The sequence below is a fragment of the Alternaria ethzedia genome, assembly GCF_023757985.1.
Source record: "Alternaria ethzedia strain BMP 0044 chromosome Unknown scaffold_2, whole genome shotgun sequence".
NCBI classification, from domain to species: domain Eukaryota; kingdom Fungi; phylum Ascomycota; class Dothideomycetes; order Pleosporales; family Pleosporaceae; genus Alternaria; species Alternaria ethzedia.
This window is the reverse complement of record NW_026056195.1, coordinates 713,308-729,327: the sequence shown is the minus strand read 5'-3', so window position 1 is coordinate 729,327 and position 16,020 is coordinate 713,308. Positions and strand designations below refer to the sequence as shown.

The window sequence follows — 16,020 nt, the reverse complement described above, 5'->3', positions numbered from 1 at the left end:
CATCGCACCGAGAAAAACAGTATCGTCCCTCTGCTCTTTCACCCTCCATAACGGCTGTGAACTCTTGTTCGGTACGCGTTCTCAACCAACATTCTCTTCCAGCATGGCAAGCCAACTCCTTGAGCTCCCAGACGAGGTCCTTCTCCAAATTCTGCACTACCTTCCCAAAAGTGTCAAGCATCCCAATCCCCAAGCCGACTTACTGAATGCGCTCTCGACATGCAAGCAACTAGCACCACTTGCCCGAGAGGTTCTCTTCTGCGCACCAATACTATACTCAAGCAAGGTCGACCGATTTCTCGCTTCACTCTTCCAGTACCCAGACCTGCGATACAAGATCCGCAGCCTGACCATCGAAACGCAAATCCGTGGAATGTGCATAGGACCGAACCCTATCCCAGCACTCGATCCTTCGCTACTATCAAAAGCCATCAGCCATATCAGCACATTAGACATCGATCCTCTGACGAAACAAGACTTCATCGAATCCCTGCATGCCGGAAACGAATACGATGGACCAAGCATCCTCCTCAGCCTTGTGCTGACCATGCTACCCAATCTACAGGAACTGTATCTCGGGGGCTCGATACTGTACAACTTCCCCTTTCTCCAACCCCTGCTCTACCATAGCAGCCTCTTTCCAGCCCACACCCCTGATCTAAGCCCTCTCCTCCCTCTCTTCAGCCACAAACTCACCGTACTCGAACTACCCAACGACTTCCGCACATCGCCTTCCAGCCGGTCCGATTATCGAGGCTCTGTGCGTGGTATTCCGAAGTATTTTCCCTCGTTACGCACGCTTGTGCTGCCGAGTGACAATGTTGTATATGCGTACTACAAAGAAGTCGTGCCGTCCAAGCTCGAACGGCTTATCTTAACCGACTGTCTCGGTAGGGAGGCAGAAAGGTGGGTGAAACATGTAGCCAGGGCAAAGCCAACGCTATTTCCCAATCTAGCGACAGTGAGCTTGTATCACTGCTGCCCCGGAAATGCCGCTAGAATGGCGTCGCGCGAGCTTATGAAGGAGATGGGTATATTGTGTAAGTTTTCCTCTCGATCATGATTTGGCGGTCGGCGTTTTTCTAACAGTGTCCGGTAGTCTACCAGTATATTCCTGTCCTTTATCTCTGGAATACTAATGAATTCTTCCACCCTTGGATGTATGGTAGTAACGAGCTCGATCTTGCAGCGGTGGATATGAATGATAGAGCACGAAGATGGGACAAGGCTGAAAGGGATGAGGAGAAGAAGCGAGAGGCTAGGAAAATTGCATGGGGCGGAGTTGCAGGCGTGCGGAACCACACGAAAATGTAGGAAGGATATGCGCTTGAACTCTTTTTTCGGTATCAGGGCTTTGTCATCAGTAAAGCCAACGTATCGTTAACGTAATGCTTCGTTAGTACACTCGCTATGAGCAGAGTGTACCAATTCTATCCGACACCAGGCCAACCTGTGCACAGTCAGTTTCCACATCCTTGTATCGAATCTCTCATCCATAAACTTACTCCAAACCGTCGGCCCACCATTGACCTTCGCAACATTAACCCGATCCCCCACCCTCCACACCTCCTCCCTGCCCTTCCCCCAAAACCCGTACCTTCCAAACACCGGACTCCACTTCGCTCCTACATCAATCCTGCGATCCTTCTGCAACCTTTTCAGCACCTCTCCACTCGGGCCCTCCCCCGGTTTCCCCGTCTTGTAGTCAATATTGATACTCTTGCACCTTACACAGTTGTGTGGAAGCAAGATCTCCGTCCCGCCTTTTACTGTAACTTTACCCCAGTAATCTTCTTCGTACGGTTCATACGCGCCCTCCACCACGATATTAGGACGGAACTTTTCGATATCCATGGCCATACCTTCTGGTAGCCGGGACGAAACATCATCGAGACTCGTTTGCGAGCAGAACAGATACGGAGCGCAGTCCGCGAAAGTGATTTTCCAGGATTCTTCTGCTGAGGGCTTGTGCAGACCCATTGCTTTCTCGACGTAGGAAGCAGTGAACGGGACGTATTTGGAGAGAAAACGGGTTAGTGGCGAGGGTTCCGCGGGTTGCATGTCTTGGAATTGGACGGTGCGTCGGTTGGCTCCTAAGTAGACGAAGATGACTGGGTAGCCGAAACAGGATGTGAACCAGTCGTTGTACTTTTGGGGCATTAGGAAGGCGGACGTGGGGCTGGAGTGCATGTCGATGTTGATGGGGGATAGCTTATCTGTGTCGGGTTCTAGTGGGACTTGAATTGATGTTGCCTTTGATGAGTCGCCGTAGGCGATGTGTTTGACAGTGATGGTGTCGCTGGACATCTCTTGGAGGAATTGCGTCATTTCGGGGTATTTGGCTACCGCCATGTTCTTGTAGCCTTCTTCGGTCTTCTGGAGAAGCATGAAGGAGCCTGGGTGATGTTAACCATGTTTCGATGGACTAAGGATGTGATGTGTGTACGGTCGTGCTTGAAACCATGAGCGGTGGCAACGGCTTCGGTAACCTTGACGGCTCGCAGCGACTTGATGGGGTAGATGTATATCTAACCGTGCTGTCATCAGCACACGATCTCAACCATCTCATAACCATCCGACATACCGCTGAGATCTTCATAGCCGTCAATCGCTGCATCAATGGGCTAAGAAGATTGAGAAGTTGATACATGCCGAAAGGCACTACACAAAGTGCCGTGATGATCCATATCGGCGACACCTTCTCCATATTGAAAGCGTAGTTTTCCTCCATACTGGGCAACCAATTCGCAAATATCGAGAAATGGAAGCGACGGTGGTCTTGGACGTTGATGTGGTTGCGGTTGGAGATGCGTCTGACCCACGTGTACGCCTTACCAAGGCGCCAAGACATGTCAAACCTACTTAAGTAACCTCGGCCATTGGTCATCATCGAACCTTCAACGGCACGCAGTGGCGTCAGTATCCTACGAATGTCGTAAGCAACTTGCATTGGGAAACACATTGTTGAGTACTCAAGGCTGAGAAGGACCGCGGTACCTAGATGTTCGCAGTTCAAGTCAATGCCGGCTTTACCGTGTCAACTATACAGAAAACGCTCTCGGATAGCTTCAATGAGTTTGTTTGATCTTGATTCATCTAGCCACAGTCCTAAAATCTGGACCCTTACACCCTCTTTCCGAAAACTCGGAACCGCTTCACACCTCCATCCGGGATAATCACCAACTTCGCATGCGTGTAGCCCCTGCCAGCCACCTCCTTAAGCTCAGCCTTATACTCATGCTCCTTATCCGGACCCGTCTTTTGCGGCTCCAGAACCTCAACCCACGACGCATCATCATGAGCCGGATCCTTCTCAAAGCTTCCAGCAAAGACCTGCACCTTTTGCGGGAAGTTACCCCTAAAGTGCGCCGTGTCTACAACAACGTGATCGATTTCGCCCTTTGCGCCCAGCCTGACAATCGTCCAGTCGACGTGTTCGCCACGCGTGCGCTTCGTTTCCCAGCCGTCGCCCATGTCTTTTCCGCGACCGGGGAGGAGGAGATTGTCTTTTGTGCCGAAATGTTGGTCTGAGCATGATGTTGCGACGCCTCCCATGACTGTTGCTGAGAGCTCGAAGATGGCATCTGCGGATTGGGGGAACACGGGCACGGCGACACCGTAGAGGCGGAAACGCGCAATGCCACCGTCGGGGTACATGAGGAGTCGGACGTGGGTGTACGCCTTTTCAGTGATGTTTGCCAGCTTCCATCCGTGCCGTTGGCTAGGTCCACACTCCTGCTTTGACAGAATTGTCTCCCAACCCTGGTAGCTTGGCTTCTTCACCTCTTCTTCCTCTTTCTCGTCCGTGATAAAAGCACCCTCGACGGCAATTTCTGGTGCATGGTTTCCGTTGAAGTGTGCCGTGTCAATTTCTACACCTGCTACTTTTCCGCTGGCGGTACCCAGTCGCAGTACCACCCAGTCGGCAGGTTCGGTATTGTGACGTCGGGTTTCCCAACCGTCATACCAAGCTCCCGTATGTACGAAGACACCAGGTTTACGGACTGCTGGAGTCGGCGTTATGAGATTCTCGGCTGCAGCGAAGTATTCATCACTGAAAGAGAGGACTTTGGAACCAAGTGGTGCAGATATAAGATCTTGATGCTTGTTAGATCTTCTGTCGGAATGCGAGGGTTATGGACTTCTCACCAGTGTATTGGGACTTGAAAGTACTATCAATTTCATCAATTGGTATCGATTGCGCAGTGTTTGTGGCTACGCTTTTGACATCTTCGGGTGAAATGGTGCGAAACTCCATTTTGAAAGTATGATATGCAAGAAGAATAAGAATATAGGTGAGTACGCCGAAGAGATAGATAAGTAGGAAGTATGTTTTGGGATTTGGCTGGCTACCAAGAAGTTATGGCGGGATGGTGGAGTGGTGGGGTAGCCAGACCCTGCGTGCCAACACTGCTGCTGCTATCGGAATCCGCCGATACCTCCGGCGACTCGATGGATATTGACGGGCCGATCACGGAGTGATACCGATAACTAGATAGCTGCCTTACATAAGACTCTCATTATCGACAGTCATTCAATGTATTGCTTGTACAGTGTTTGACTCCTCTCGCTGTGAGATGGGCCGATGCTACAGTAAACGCGCTGTTTGCCCGGCGGGCCGCACGATAGGGAAAAATTGATGTGTCCGTAGTTGACGCGAAAGATTGAAGTAATGGTAAACAGATCTATGCATACCCTGATACTATGGTAATATCCAACTTCTGTGCTGTTGCACCCTTCACCCCGCAACGGAATCAGCATCGTTCTTGCAGTTGCAGCCGAAACAGTATGTCTGCATCCTCAGATCTGGTTTGCATGCCGTAGGGTAATTGATGGAGTATTCCTCTTTGGGCCGTACGTCGGACCAGGTGCCATGTGTGTATCCAAATCATATGCGGCAATGCAAAAAAGAACGCGATGGTCAGCAGCAACGAGATGTTGTAGAACGGAACTTGAAAGAATCCGGTCTTCGTCTCAACCAAGCAGTGTGGACGCGACTATCAAGGTCTCAATTAGCAGGGTTCTCAATACTGCCGATCTTCATCTTCACCCATAGCTCGGATCGTTCCACTGCGTCTCTGAATAGTAGGAGCTTCCATTCTTATTGTTGCCTCCATTCAAGTCCAACTTGGCCATAAACTCGGGGGGTACGGTGGGAATGTATTTCCGCTCTCGTTCTTTGTTAACACCTCCGAATCCGGCACCGTAGGTGATGAGCATGTCCGTTGACGTTGGAAGTGAAAATGGCAGCATGTACGACGGGTCTAAGAGAAGCTCGTCCGGTGGCTCATCCTTCTCGTCTTCCTCCGACATGCGCGAAGGCGCAGGCGATGGTTCGACAGGTTTATCGGAAGTAGGCCTGACAGGCGTGGTTGGTACGGATTCCGATGCTGGCGGCGGATTGGGCGACTTTGTGCGTGCGGCTTTACGATCAGCGGCAGCTTTTTGCAGATGTACAATGTACTTGGAAGCGCTTTTCGGCAGGCCTTTCTCGCCCACTTCGGGCCGGTAATATTTCGCGGTGTGTAGTAGCTGTTGGGGCGACAGACGTGTCAGCTGTTGCAGAGTACCCACGAGCGACTCTAGGTCTTCCCCGAGTGAAGAGAAGCATTGAAGCCATTGCAGAAGTTGCACCAGAGGCTCGAGATGCCGTTTAGCAGCGTCCGCGGTGTTCTCGCCGGTAGAAGTCATGGAGCCGTTCTCGTAATGTTCGGGTTGCCGGTTGTTGGAACGAGCCCAGTCTTCGAGCGTCGAGACGTTCATGCGTATTTGCATAGCTTTTGTACGTGCAAGATACTTCCGGTTCGACATTATGCGGTTGAAGACTTCGGCGGAAAGCCAGTAAATGAGCTGCGATAGCACCTGCGCAGCAATGACAGAGTGCACATCGTACAGATCAAGGACGAACAGGGTGGATGATAGGAGAGAAGTGATGTTTCGCGGTGATGGCTGTGCTCTACGCTTTGGAGATGGCGGGCGGAAGCGTTTCTCGAGGGGTTCTAATGGCTTTGCCTTGGGTTTGGAACGGAATATTTTCCATTCGTGTTGGAACTGTACGTCTTCGAAACCAGGCATGGGCTCATGGTCGAGCATTGCCTGGTCCAAGTTCTTGTCCATCCTTCGCTCAGCGTCACGGATGATCAAGATGAAAATCTCATTGATAAGTTCTGCCATCTGCAGTTGAAACTCAGTAGTCGCGCTCGTGAGCCCGCCGTCTTTCTTGAGGTAATGTAAAAGCAGTGTCGCATTGGACATCCAGAAGGCCAGCACAGTCATATCCCACTGGTGCTTTTCTACAACGTCGTTTATCTTGTTCATGGCAGATACTAGCAGGGTCTCGAGAAGTTCCGGGTTCGCATGATAGTGTGCGTAGCGGGCACTCAGGAAGAGTATGTTTGCGGGAACTGGCTTTTGCGACGGAGAGCGCTGCGGCGTCATGTTTGTGATGATAATGTCCAGTATACGTTCCAGCTCGCTTTCTTGGAAGACAAACATCTGGTCGTTGAGACATCTGTCCCAGATGAATTCCTGCGCTTCTTCTTCTGGCTCTTCAGGTGACTCGGGCTGTTCGTCCAAGCCAAGGTTGCCGATATCAACCTCGAGATTGAAAGCACTCTCCATCATCATGCGCCGTTTCAAATCGTTCTCCTGCATTTCTTGCTCAAAGCGGTCCTGAGAGAATCCAGAGCTGTAGAAGTCGTCGCCAACACCGACGTTGCCAATCGCGTATCCGCTCTCGTGTAGATAGTCGGACAGCTCGGTGTTGGGCTCGACGAAATCGAACGCGGTCCTTCCTCCAGAAGACTTGACATCCGTCGATGCGCCGTGGTCGAGCAGAAGTTTGACGATGGCCTTGTGCCGGTTTGTCATGGCCCACATGAGCGGCGTCCAGCGATTCTTGTCTTGCATATCAACAGTTGCGCCCTGCTCGAGAAGTGTAGCTGCCACGTCCTCGTGCCCAAAACAGCTTGCGTAGACTAGTGGCGGCGTGCCTTCGGCGTCGACGCCGTTGATGTTGATGTATTCCCGCGTCTTCCCATCCAGCAGCCGCTTTACTCTTTCCAGCTCGCCATTCGATGCGGCCAGCGTAAAAAGCCCCTGTAAAGCCTCTTTCTTTTCCTCGTGTGACAACTTGTCGTCGGCGACAACCTTGGCCTCGTCGCCTGCATTGTCGTTCTTGAGGCGCGCTTGGTGGGCCAGCATCTGCACTAGGCGACTATCGCTGTCCTCGAGCTGCTGCATGTCTTCGTCGCCAAAGGTCGGGTCGTCGAGCGAGAGGTTGAAACTGAGCGGGCGGGCGGGCATGGGGGTGGTGAGAAATTGCGACTGCCCTAGGCGACGTCAGTTGCTCGTGGTTCATTGCGCCTTCCCGATCCGACACTTACCCTGCCAGGCGTCGTAGATCTCGGTTTCCTCATTCATGATGGTGACAGGTCGCCTGTCATTGAGGGAAGTGGGCAGGTCCGAGGGGAGTTGTCGTGGCCTCATAGGTTCCCCAAGGTCGCCTGAATAGGCATGCTCGTGGTCGGGCGAGTCCATTGTGTGACATTGAATAGGGTGGATGTGGAAGGATGTTGTTGCATGTGTCAAATGTCGAGGGATGCCCGGTCGCCTGTGGTGGGGCAGCGTCAGTCTAACAGTGGCGGGCAGGCAGAGGGTGCTATGGGGGCGAAAGTCGGTCGCAGTGGGAAATTGCGACTGGGCGTATTGCTGACCCGCCCGGCGGTTGTGGTAATAATGCAGCGTCGGTATGCAGATGATGCAGACGGCACTACTGGCCCTGAACCACGATGATGTCGCTACCAACGGCTCCAGCCCGAGGGCTAACGCGCCAGGCCGATCTTCCGCTATGCCAGATACAGCCGTCCCAACTTGCGCGGGGGACGCTCCGCATGCCAGCCACACATGGTCCACGTTGATATTCGCTGCGGATGCGTGCTTGGTTTTGGTTTCAGGGCGCGTTGGGCTGGGCAGGGAAACGTTACTTTTGCGTGCGGTGCGTTGGGCGCAAACTTCCGCTACAGCGAGCCCATGTCGATTATGACGTCTAAGAACAAGCGCGAAGTCTGAGCGCGCATCTTCGCAGTCCGTCTGCTGTGGCTGGAATGCCATCAGTAAGCACTCCACATGCGCGTCTGCTCCCTCTAGAACACTGGCATCAACAGCCTACCGGACTCTCCTTTACGCCCCTCCCGTCGCTCTCAACACCCTCGACGACCGCGCTCTTGATATGGCAGTCGCGCCCCGCTGATGCTGTGATGGATAGATCGAGCGCCTGGCGACTTTACCCTACACATTGATTCTATACATCCCACTCAGAGCATGTCTTAGATCCCCGGCGGTTGCGAACATCGGAAAGACACAATGACTCGATCGGAAGGAGGCGGGCGCACGCAGCACTTCTCGCACATCTTTGCGCGTCTGCAGGAGCTGCAGAACTATGGCTGGGACACGGACATTGAGCCCTTCCACTCAGTAAGAGGCGTCGCATAGCCCAGGTTGTCGCTGCACCATGCTAACGTCGAATAGTCGTATGATAACTGGCATTTCTTCGGTTACGAGAAGCAAGCGCCCCGGCAGGATCGCCCTCAGTCAAGAGGAAGGAGCGCCGTAACCTCCCCCACCTCATTCAAGCTGTCGCATTCGCCTGACTCCCTGACCCGAAGCCGCCCAACCATAACACGCACTCACCGCAGTTCGGGCTCCGATGCAAGCGCCTCTACCGTACAAACACATCGCACCAACACCACCGCCAAAGGTGTGGCGAGAGAAGGCCGGACCGTCGTATGCCGTGTCTCGCAGCAGACTCTGCGGCTCGAACGCGAGTTCCAGCTCGCCAAACTCGTCGTCAAGGAGTCGGATCCAGAGTGCAAGCACTTTGTTCGGCCCATAGAGTTTGTGAGGCTATCGACCAAAGCCGGCGAGGAGCATCTTGTCGCCAGCATATTCGAAGCCCCGGGGCCTAACTACCTCAACGACTTGGTCAACTTCGGCCCTAATTTCTGGAAGGTTGGCAGTCATGGACAGAGCGGGCAATCAGATGCTTCATTGCCCAACCGTGGAATACCTCTCCTCACCTTCCTCGACTTTGCCGTCGGATCAGTCGAGTGTCTGGAAATATTGCACCACGGTCACGAAATTGTCCATGGAGAAATTCGGGGCGATGCCTTCCATTTCGCTGAGAACGGGACGGTCAAAATGATCAATTTTGGATCGGGCGCACGATCTTTCGAGAACGGACTGACAAGCGCTGGTTGGAGTACCCTGTCAAAAGAGACTGGCATCGAATTGAAGTTGGCTTTTATATCCCCTGAACAGACTGGTAGAATGCCCGCTGAACCCGACACAAGAACCGACATCTACAGTCTTGGCATTCTCTTCTACACGATGCTCTGCGGGCAGACGCCATTCGAAGGCGCTACGGCTCTCGATGTCATGCAGAACGTCATCAGCAAGCGAATTCCTCCAATTTCTTCCAGACGACTAGACATCCCAGAGGCTCTGTCAGAGATCATCCAACGTATGACGCAGCGCAATATTGAGGAGAGATACCACTCTACTTCAGGCTTGAAATTCGATCTCTTTCGTATCCGCGAGCTTCTTTACGATGGAGATGTAGAAGGATTGAAGGCCTTCCATGTAGGCACCAAGGACATCAGTTGCTTCTTCAACTTGCCCCTCAAACTAATCGGGCGTGAGAAAGAACGCAAGACCATAGTGGACGTGATCGAGCGCGTAGCGAGGCATCGTCGGAGTAACGTCAAAGCGTTGCAGAGCCTGAGCTCAGGTTCCTCCTTTTCGGATCGACGAGGAGACCTGCAATTTGACGACATCATTTCCGAAAGCACTAGCTCCAGAGGCTCCGACAGCAGGCTCAACAGCGTTTCGGCAGATGGCCCTGTATTCATGGAAAGCGCTCGGTCGATGCAACAGGGCTCCCAAGATAGTGTCGCACAATCAGAATCATCAACGGCTGAAGGAAGTGTGGACAGTCGGCCCCAACTGCAATCCGCGAGCCGAGGCCGTTCCAACAACAGCATTGAAAGCACCGGACTCTACTCTCGCAGCCACCAATCCAACGATGGCCTAAGAACTCTAGCCAGCACGCGAAAACTAAGGCGCAAGGCGCGATGTGAGGTGATAGCCATCGCCGGTGCCACCGGGCTGGGTAAATCTCGTCTCGTGCAGAGCGTACAGAGCACAGCAAGGAGCACTGGCTACTTCGCTATGGCTAAATTTGATCCCGCCAAGAAAGCACCATTTGACCCCATTCTTCGGCTGATGTCTTCTTTCTTCCGCCAAATATGGTAAGTCTCTCTGAGGACTACTCTCAATTCTCGCAATTGTACTAACGTTAGCCAGTATGTACAGTCATCTTGGACAATCATGTTCCCCTATACCAGCTACTAACTTACATCTCTCTGTCTAGTCAGCGAGGCGGACGTAACGACGGAATTTCACCAGAGATTGCGCCATTACCTCAGGAACAGTGGAGTTTGGGCGGTGTTACGAACCTACCTTGATCTACCGGAATGGCTCTTAAACACGAACGGAAAGAGTCCGCAACAGAAGGACATGGAGCCTACTAAGGATCTGACTCGACGGGCATCATCTCCTGCCGTTCACTGCGGATCAGCTGGACATACTGCCGAGGCTTGGCTACGAAGCGGAGGTGCTTCGAAATCTTCCAGATTCATGAATGTCTTCATAGATGTTCTACGACTCCTGGCAATGCACAAGCTCTGCACATGGAGTTTGGAAGATGTTCAGTATGCCGATCCCGAAAGCGCTGAGCTGATTCATCACATCGTGCAAGCCAAAATTCCGCTTGTTCTTATGCTCACGTACAGCGACGAAGAGACCCTACCCCGAGAACTCACCCCACTACTGCGTCACGCTACCAGAGTACAGCTTCTTCCTTTTGTAGAGGCCCAGACGGCCGACTACGTGGCTGAGACGCTCCACCGGGACCATCAGTATATCCTTCCTCTAGTAGCGGTAATTCAGGAAAAGTCTCGAGGTAACCTCTTCTATATACGCGAGATACTAGACACTTGCTATCGGAAACGCTGCGTGTACTACGAGTGGCGGGAGAACACTTGGGTTTTCGACCTAGACAAAGTCTTCGCCGTTTTCGAGAGTCCAGAGTATGGGTCATCTGTTACGACTGACTTTATAGCAAAGCGGTTGACAGAATTACCATCTTCCAGTAGGAAGCTCTTGGCGTGGGCATCCCTCCTGGGTGGTACTTTCTCGTTCGAACTTCTGAAGAAGCTCCTTCAGCCCACAAACAAGCCCGCAGCTCATGGGAGGTTACCACTTTTCGAGAGAGACGAGAGTGCCGTCACAGCTCTCGATGCAGCATTGAAAGCCTACGTACTCATGCCTGCCGAACAAGATGCTCGATTCAGATTCAGTCACGATCGGTACCTTACAGCGGCTGTGAACTCCCTCGACAAGGAATGGGATACACAGTTGATGCACTTCACCATTGCCAAGATGATAACTTCCGGCGAGGAGTACAACGACGACTCGACGTCAGGTTCCAAGGCGTTGTACATGCAGAGTCGCCACATCTGTCTCGCTGCAGAACTGATCAAGACCAAGGAAACAGTGCGAGCTCCATTCCGTGATATGCTGTATCAAGCTGGAGAAACTGCATGCGAGTCGGGCGCGCGATCAACTGGCATCTACTACTTCGCGCACAGCCTCATGCTTCTGCAAGACGATCCATGGAACGACAATATGCCAGACGTATCCTACCAAGAGACGTTGCAACTCTTTGTGCGCTCGGCAGAATGCTATTGGCACCAGGGCATGTTCGATGAGGCTCTTAGCCTGATCCGGACGACCTTCCAGCATGCTCGCGATCCCTGCGATATGGCTAGTTCATTCATTCTACAGTCTAGGGTGTTTGCTATTCGCGGCGACAGTTTCGGGTAAGTAATGTTCCACATCCTTTCCGTGCATGCGCCTGGAGCAGGTTGCACGCTTGCAAGATAGCATGACATGTGTACCTCTCGCTTTTCATCACTGCAACTATCGCGACAGTTAGCTAACGACATCACCATCTATAGTGCATTCCAGGCTCTCAAAGACTGTTTGTCTTTGCTCAATTCCCCTATTCCTCCGACAACATGGGAGGCGTGCGATGCTCAGTTTCAGCAGATATACGGCACGCTTCAGAACATCGATAAGGAAGAACTGCTCAAGCGGCGTCCGTCTCCTGATGACCGTGTCCTGATGACTATTGGGCCTGTCTTCATCGAACTCCTTAGTGCGGCGTTCTGGTCGAACAGCCTGCTTTTCTATCAGGCGACGCTGAAACTTATCACCGTCCATCTCGAAAAGGGTACCATGTCACAGGTTGCCCTTGCATACGTGCATCTGGGCACTGTTGCGGGCGGTCGTTTTGGAATGACGAATTTCGCAGTCGACATGGGCGCGATTGCAAAGCGAATCTTTCAGATGGTAAGTTCTGGCTATACGAAGTGCACGTGAGATATATGCTGACTTCATACCTCTACCTCTGCAGTTCCCTGAAGACTACTACACCCTGGGACGAGGTCAAACTTTGCAGCCAATGTTTCTGGGTCACTTGGAAGCGCCTGTAGGCGATCTGATACCGAGCTTAGAAGCAGCCTTGCAGGCTTCACTAACTGCTGGCGATCGCATCCTCACACTTCTAAATCTTGGTGTACAGGCTCACTTTAGGGTCATGGCTTCATACGACGTCGCAGAATTGGAAGCCTGGATTGAAGAAACACCGCTCGATATGCGAAACTGGCAGAAAGACATGCGTGGAGGAGTTTTTCTCATGGCTGCTCGTCAATATGCAAGAGCGCTCCAGGGAAAGACTGACTCAAGCAACGCTCTTTCCCTCCTCTCGGATGACGATCACAATGAGGTCGGGTACATTGAGTTCCTCGAAAATACGGCCAGCAATCCCAAACGTCCCAAGTCTATATATCTTGCAACCAAACTTCCGTTGTTGGTACTCTACGGTCATCATTCAGATGCAGTGGCTCTTGGGGAGATGCTACTTCCGATGCTTAGCAGTCTCTGGTCAGAACGACTCAATTACTCGGTCCGATACTACTTATCGTTAGCATACATGGCTGTTCTCCGAGAGAAGCCCGCTCATAGCCGGAGAGACGAGATGGTAAAACATGTTCATGAGACCCTCAAATTGCTCGAGACATGTTGCACCACCACTGATGTCAACTACCGAGGCTGGATACATCTTCTCACTGCCGTCCTCGGGGATGTTAATGCCGATCCGCAATCCGCGCTGGAGAATTATGAGGCAGCCATGGAGCATAGCGAACGTTACGAGTTTGCATTGGACGAAGCGTTTGCTCTCGAGCTCTACACTGGATGGTTGGTAGACAAGAAGGCCTACCGGGCGGCCCGACATTCTTTGAAAGACTGCATCTCGGTATATCGGAGGATGTCAGCATACGGAAAAGCAAATCACTTCGCGAGTCGGTATGAGTGGCTAGTGCGTAGCGGCGCCTCGCTCACGACAGTGGACCAAGCTGTACAAACCTCCCTCGTAGATACGGGTAACACGGCCTTCAGACTGGAGCAAAATGATCATGATCAATTTCTGGGCGCGGAGACTGCAGTCGATCGAACACAGAACTGGATTGTCCCGGAAACACGGCGCCAAGAGTCTGCTCCAGCTCTACACAACGGTCTCTCGGCTGTCGGTCTGGACATGCTAGACCTATCCTCAATCTTGGAGTCGAGTCAAGTCTTGTCTAGCGAGCTCGTCGTCGATAAATTGATGGCGAAGATGAGTACCATTTTGCTCGAATCTACGGGCGGTACTTTGTGCGGCATAGTGATTGAAGACTCACAAATCGAATGGTCGATCGCATGCGTTGCCACCAACGAGCCTGACAACGACAGTGGTGTCTCTTCCGGCGTCACATCCTTCCCTGCCAGTCAACCTTTAGATACTGTGGACGATGTTGTTGCGCGGCAAGTGACGCTCTACACACTCCGCTTCCGAGAGATAGTCTTCGTCCAGAACCTACTAGAAGACGACCGCTTCTCCAACGTTTCTGATGCCTACCTTCAACGGAATCCCGAGGGGAAAGCAGTCATCTGCATCCCGATTCTGCACAGCGATCACCTTCTTGGTTCAATATACGTCGAGGGCCCGCCGAATTCGTTTACCGAACGCAACACCCAGGTTCTTCGGTTACTGGTGAATCAAATTTCCATCTCCTTAGCTAATGCACTGCTTTTCAAAGAGGTGGAAAGAGTATCCGCAAGCAACGAAGCCATGCTTGAAATGCAGAAACGCGCTTTGTCACAGGCGCGGGCAGCAGAGATCAAGGCGAAAGAGGCTGAAGCCATAGCTGTGCGTAACATGAAGCTGAAAGAAGAAGCCGCGAAGGCAAAGAGTTTGTTCCTGGCCAACGTGTCGCACGAGTTGCGTACTCCCTTGAACGGCGTGATCGGTATGTCTGAGCTGTTGAAGGCTTCACCGCTAAACTCGGAACAAACTGGATACGCCGATTCAATTCGTGTCTGCGCCGATACGCTGCTCTCGATCATTAACGACCTTCTGGATTACTCCAAGCTCGAGGCTGGCAAGATGAATGTCTTGGAGATGCCCATTTCATTGAGCGAAACAATTGCGGAAGTAGTCCGCGCTTTGGCCTACACGAACGCTGAAAGAGGCCTCAAAACCATTGAGCAATTGCATCTGGATCCAGAGATGCTCGTCATGGGCGACCCTGTTCGACTGCATCAGATTCTCATGAACTTGCTGTCCAACAGCTACAAGTTCACGCCACGAGGATCTGTCACTGTCCGCGCTGTTGTTGACCAAGAGACAGACGACTGGGCAGATGTGACATGCAGCGTTATAGATACTGGCATTGGTATTCCAGACGAACAGAAGCAGAAATTGTTCCTTCCTTTCTCGCAGATAGAGTCCAGCTCTGCTAGGAGCTACGGCGGCACTGGCCTTGGTCTGAGTATCTGCAAAGCCCTCATAGAGAACGTTATGCACGGTACAGTACGTCTCGACAGCCAACCAGGCCAAGGTACTACAGTCACATTTTCGTTGCGATTCAAGAAAGTGCCGAAAGCGCAAGCAGGCAGTCAGCAGCAAAGGACACGAGAGCCAGACCCTATGGCTAGGTTCTCAAGCCAGGAAAATAACGGCCATGAGCAACTGTCGGGTTCCTGCATCGATCTTTCTACGATACCCAGACGAGAACTACGGGTCTGCATCGCGGAAGACAACTTGATCAATCAGCGCATCGCAATCAGCTTCGTGCAAAAGCTTGGGTTCAAATGCGACGCTTATCTCGACGGATACAAGACTATCGACGCTCTTGAGCGTGCTTCGGAGAATGGGCGCCCCTTCCATCTTATTCTCATGGATGTGCAAATGCCGCATTGTGATGGCTACGAAGGTAAGGATTGCTACTCGCGCCTTGGCTAGCACATGAATACTGACCATGTATAGCTACGAAACTGATCCGCAAGCATCCCAATCCCGAGATTCGAAACGTACTTATCATTGCCATGACTGCTTCCGCTATCCAAGGAGACCGCGAGAAGTGCCTGGAATCCGGTAAGTTCTGGCAGCTGAATCCACGTTTGAAACATACGCTAACCTAGTAGGCATGAACAATTACCTCGCGAAACCGGTTCGCGCGCAGACGCTCAAAGCGCTACTGGACTCATACCTGAACAAGAACAAGGAGGTGGAGGAAATCCCCAATCTTGCGATCGAGGCGAAGAAGTTGGTCAAACAAGCATTGAACGAAGCTGAAGCGCTGCCTGATGTCACGAGTGGACACAAGGATCTCGAGAAAGACGTGCAGAATGGAAATGCTGCAGAAGACGGGAAGAAGCTGGAAAGGCCGTCCAGCGTTCGTATGAGCACCACCCAACACATATTACCCAACGGCAAGACGGAGCCAGTGCCGCCTTCCGAGTAAACCGCATTTTCTTGGCCAATTTAAGGATTGACTGGTGGATGTTTTGCGGCTT

The 16,020-nt window shown here is 52.2% G+C and overlaps 5 protein-coding genes across 5 annotated transcripts; 2 read left to right on the top strand and 3 right to left on the bottom strand.

Annotated features, from left to right (window-relative positions):
- Positions 1-103: 103 nt before the first annotated feature.
- J4E87_001052 (uncharacterized protein) lies at positions 104-999 on the top strand (the record flags this gene model as incomplete). Its single annotated transcript, XM_049372701.1, has 2 exons — positions 104-906; positions 957-999. 2 exons carry the CDS (start codon positions 104-106, stop codon positions 997-999), a joined length of 846 nt encoding a protein of 281 aa, XP_049237359.1.
- Positions 1,000-1,430: 431 nt separating this feature from the next.
- On the bottom strand, positions 1,431-2,731 carry J4E87_001051 (uncharacterized protein; the record flags this gene model as incomplete). The annotated part of the gene is made up of 4 exons (XM_049372700.1): positions 1,431-1,450; positions 1,506-2,396; positions 2,447-2,528; positions 2,585-2,731. 4 exons carry the CDS (start codon positions 2,729-2,731, stop codon positions 1,431-1,433), a joined length of 1,140 nt encoding a protein of 379 aa, XP_049237358.1.
- A 392-nt stretch (positions 2,732-3,123) lies between these two features.
- ALC1 (Allantoicase) lies at positions 3,124-4,258 on the bottom strand (the record flags this gene model as incomplete). Its single annotated transcript, XM_049372699.1, has 2 exons — positions 3,124-4,097; positions 4,150-4,258. 2 exons carry the CDS (start codon positions 4,256-4,258, stop codon positions 3,124-3,126), a joined length of 1,083 nt encoding a protein of 360 aa, XP_049237357.1.
- Positions 4,259-5,046: 788 nt separating this feature from the next.
- On the bottom strand, positions 5,047-7,539 carry J4E87_001049 (uncharacterized protein; the record flags this gene model as incomplete). The annotated part of the gene is made up of 2 exons (XM_049372698.1): positions 5,047-7,331; positions 7,386-7,539. 2 exons carry the CDS (start codon positions 7,537-7,539, stop codon positions 5,047-5,049), a joined length of 2,439 nt encoding a protein of 812 aa, XP_049237356.1.
- Positions 7,540-8,364: 825 nt separating this feature from the next.
- On the top strand, positions 8,365-15,968 carry J4E87_001048 (uncharacterized protein; the record flags this gene model as incomplete). Its single annotated transcript, XM_049372697.1, has 8 exons — positions 8,365-8,475; positions 8,530-10,307; positions 10,363-10,370; positions 10,430-11,939; positions 12,078-12,471; positions 12,536-15,437; positions 15,491-15,598; positions 15,649-15,968. 8 exons carry the CDS (start codon positions 8,365-8,367, stop codon positions 15,966-15,968), a joined length of 7,131 nt encoding a protein of 2,376 aa, XP_049237355.1.
- Positions 15,969-16,020: the final 52 nt, after the last annotated feature.